At 47.8% G+C, this 2,500-nt stretch overlaps 1 protein-coding gene across 5 annotated transcripts in view; it reads right to left on the bottom strand.

Moving 5' to 3' along the window:
- smarcd3b (SWI/SNF related BAF chromatin remodeling complex subunit D3b) overlaps positions 1-2,500 on the bottom strand; it is a 29,508-nt gene that overhangs the window by 13,448 nt on the left and 13,560 nt on the right. For all 5 annotated transcript variants that reach the window (XM_084474976.1, XM_084474974.1, XM_084474975.1 and 2 more), the window contains exon 2: positions 2,352-2,500. This exon is cut by the window's right edge and continues 39 nt beyond it. In XM_084474976.1, the coding sequence (XP_084331102.1) occupies positions 2,352-2,500 (149 nt within the window). The remainder of the gene's footprint in view (positions 1-2,351) is intronic.

The raw sequence follows: 2,500 nt of genomic DNA, 5'->3' as shown, positions 1-2,500 counted from the left end.
CAATTAGGAGAGAGGAGGAGGTAGAGGACCCGAGGAGAAAGGAAGCGGAGAGAGAGAGGAGGAGGAGGAGGAGGGTGTGGTAGGGGAGAGAGGAGCAAGGAGCAAGGAGGAGGAGACAGAGGAGGAGGTAAAGGAGAGAGGAGGAGGAGCTAGGAGGAGGTAGAGGACAAGGCAGGAGGAGGAGGAGATAGATGAAAAATGTAAAGGAGAGAGGCGGAGGAGGGAGAGGACAGAGGAGGAGGAAGAGGGAGTACGTGGTGTGCGGTAACTGCAACTGATTCAGGGTCAGGCTGTTCAGACACACTGGCAAAAACACACTGATAACCAGCACACACACACGCACACACACACACACACACACACACACACACACACACACACACACACACACACACACACACACACACACACACACACACACACACACACACAAAGGCAGTCAACACACTTTCTTTCAACTCTGTATTAGGTATGTACACATAAAATATACATATATATACAAAACCAATTAGACAAACACATTGCTTTAAACTAAAATTTGAGAACTCATCCTGAATCTGAAATGTAAACTGGCGTCTCCTTCTCCCCTCCCTTTCAGTCAAACTAATGTTCAAAACAATCTGACCAATCAGGGAGGCCGGTTGAGAATGCTGGGCAGAGTCGAGTTTGGCTCCCACAGAGTAACAGCGTCAACATCCGGCCCGGAGCGGGGAGTCTCCATGGAGCTCCACGGACCCAGGCCACAGCTAGCCTGAGCCTCGTTACCTAGAGAACCACACTCATATAACCCATCCTCTGTTCATCTTGAATAAGAGGACGGCCCATTCATCGTTTGACCCATTCATCGTTTGGCCAAAGGATGTTTTACAAACTATCGCTATCGTTGGACCTCGGCTGCAATAGAGGCATCACTGCTTTGCATGCAGGCTCCATACACAAGTCAAGGTGATGGCATTGTGTACCTGACAACATGTTCTTGATATTGGTGGACCTGACCATGAGAGGGGCAGCTGTAAATATGGTCAGAGCTCAAATAACTATTTTTTTCAATCAGAGATTTTTCTTTCAGAATGAAATTCTCTGCTCCATGAAAAATCGCATTATCCTGGCGATAGGGATTTGATAGCACAGGTGACAAGTAGCAGCCAAGTAATTTCTTACCTGTTCAGTTTATTTCTCCCCAGAGAAGTTATCTCTCGAATCTATAATGCAACACTTTCAGCTCCTTGTTCACAATATTAGACTAGGCAGACAGGGGGGTGTTCTCTCTTCCAAATAATCCAGCAACATAACTATCCATTCATGAAAATTAATCCCAAACTTTAGGATCCTCCTCACCCTGGGAATATGCACCAACATTAATGGTTTGTAAGTGTACCGTTTAACTATGTAACGGGCAGGCACAACAGAAGTAATCCATCCTGGACAGTGATAAACAACAGAACAGCACATTGTCCATTGTAGATGTACAATGGTGTACCAACAAAATAATCCTCCAAACCGCACTTCAGGATGTTCTCTTAATAATGTTAAACTCTTAATAAATTAATTCCAATTAAAAACATTGTAGGCAAAAGTAGCCCACTAGGCGTACGTTTCTGCTGAAGTAACATACATTTTTTTAACTTTTTTAGAGTGCAAGAGTTTCATTGACTTAACTGTTCAGTTTGACAATTATCCAGTTTCTAGTTGGCTTTCAATGCCCCAAACTATCATAATTTATCGGCCTTTAGAAGTCCACTATCAGTCCCCCTCTATCTTGAATGAACACGTTTCCCAGTGAAACAGGACCGGCCCATTCTAACTCATCCTCCTCTCTCTACACCTTATGTTTGGCCTTTACAGAGCATCCACCTTCAGAGAGGGAGTGTGTGTGTGTGTGTGTGAGGTGAGCTTTTCTTCTGCAAGGTAAGCCTAGCATATGCTGGGTTGCTAGGAAGGAGGAGCGGATCAGAGTTGGGAGTCCCAGCAGAAAAAACATCTCCTCTGACCTGCCCATTAACCACTGCTTAACAAGACGATCAACTACACTGCACTGGTAGAGACAGAGAGAGGGAGACATAGGGACAGAGAGACAGGGAGATATATAGAGATAGGGAGAGAGAGATATAGAGACAGAGAGGGACACACACTAGTGGGCAATGTAGTCACGCAATCAAAGCCAGTTTACGAGGATAAACGAAACCACACTGGAGAGCAAGACGTGCACACCCAGCATGGGTAGCATATGTGCGATGCGGAGGACGGATGCTAGGCTACACCGCTAGCATCACACACATGGATGAAGAGGAGCTGGAGTAGGTGACATGGAGTGAGAAGTAGGGGACAGGAAGTAGGAGTCTGGGACGTACTTCCGGGTGCGGTTCTGGACGGCCTGCTGCTGGACCTGCTGGGAGGGGGCGGGTCTCTTGCGGCTGGCCTCGATGACGGGAGCGGGCAGGCCGGGCCGCACCGCAGGGCTGGCTCCGTACGGGGGCCCGGGCGGGCCCATCGGCGCCCC

Source organism: Micromesistius poutassou (genome assembly GCF_964030765.1).
Source record: "Micromesistius poutassou genome assembly, chromosome: 11".
Taxonomy (NCBI): Eukaryota; Metazoa; Chordata; class Actinopteri; order Gadiformes; family Gadidae; genus Micromesistius; species Micromesistius poutassou.
Note: the sequence above shows the minus strand (reverse complement) of the source record. Positions and strands in the feature narration are given on the sequence as shown.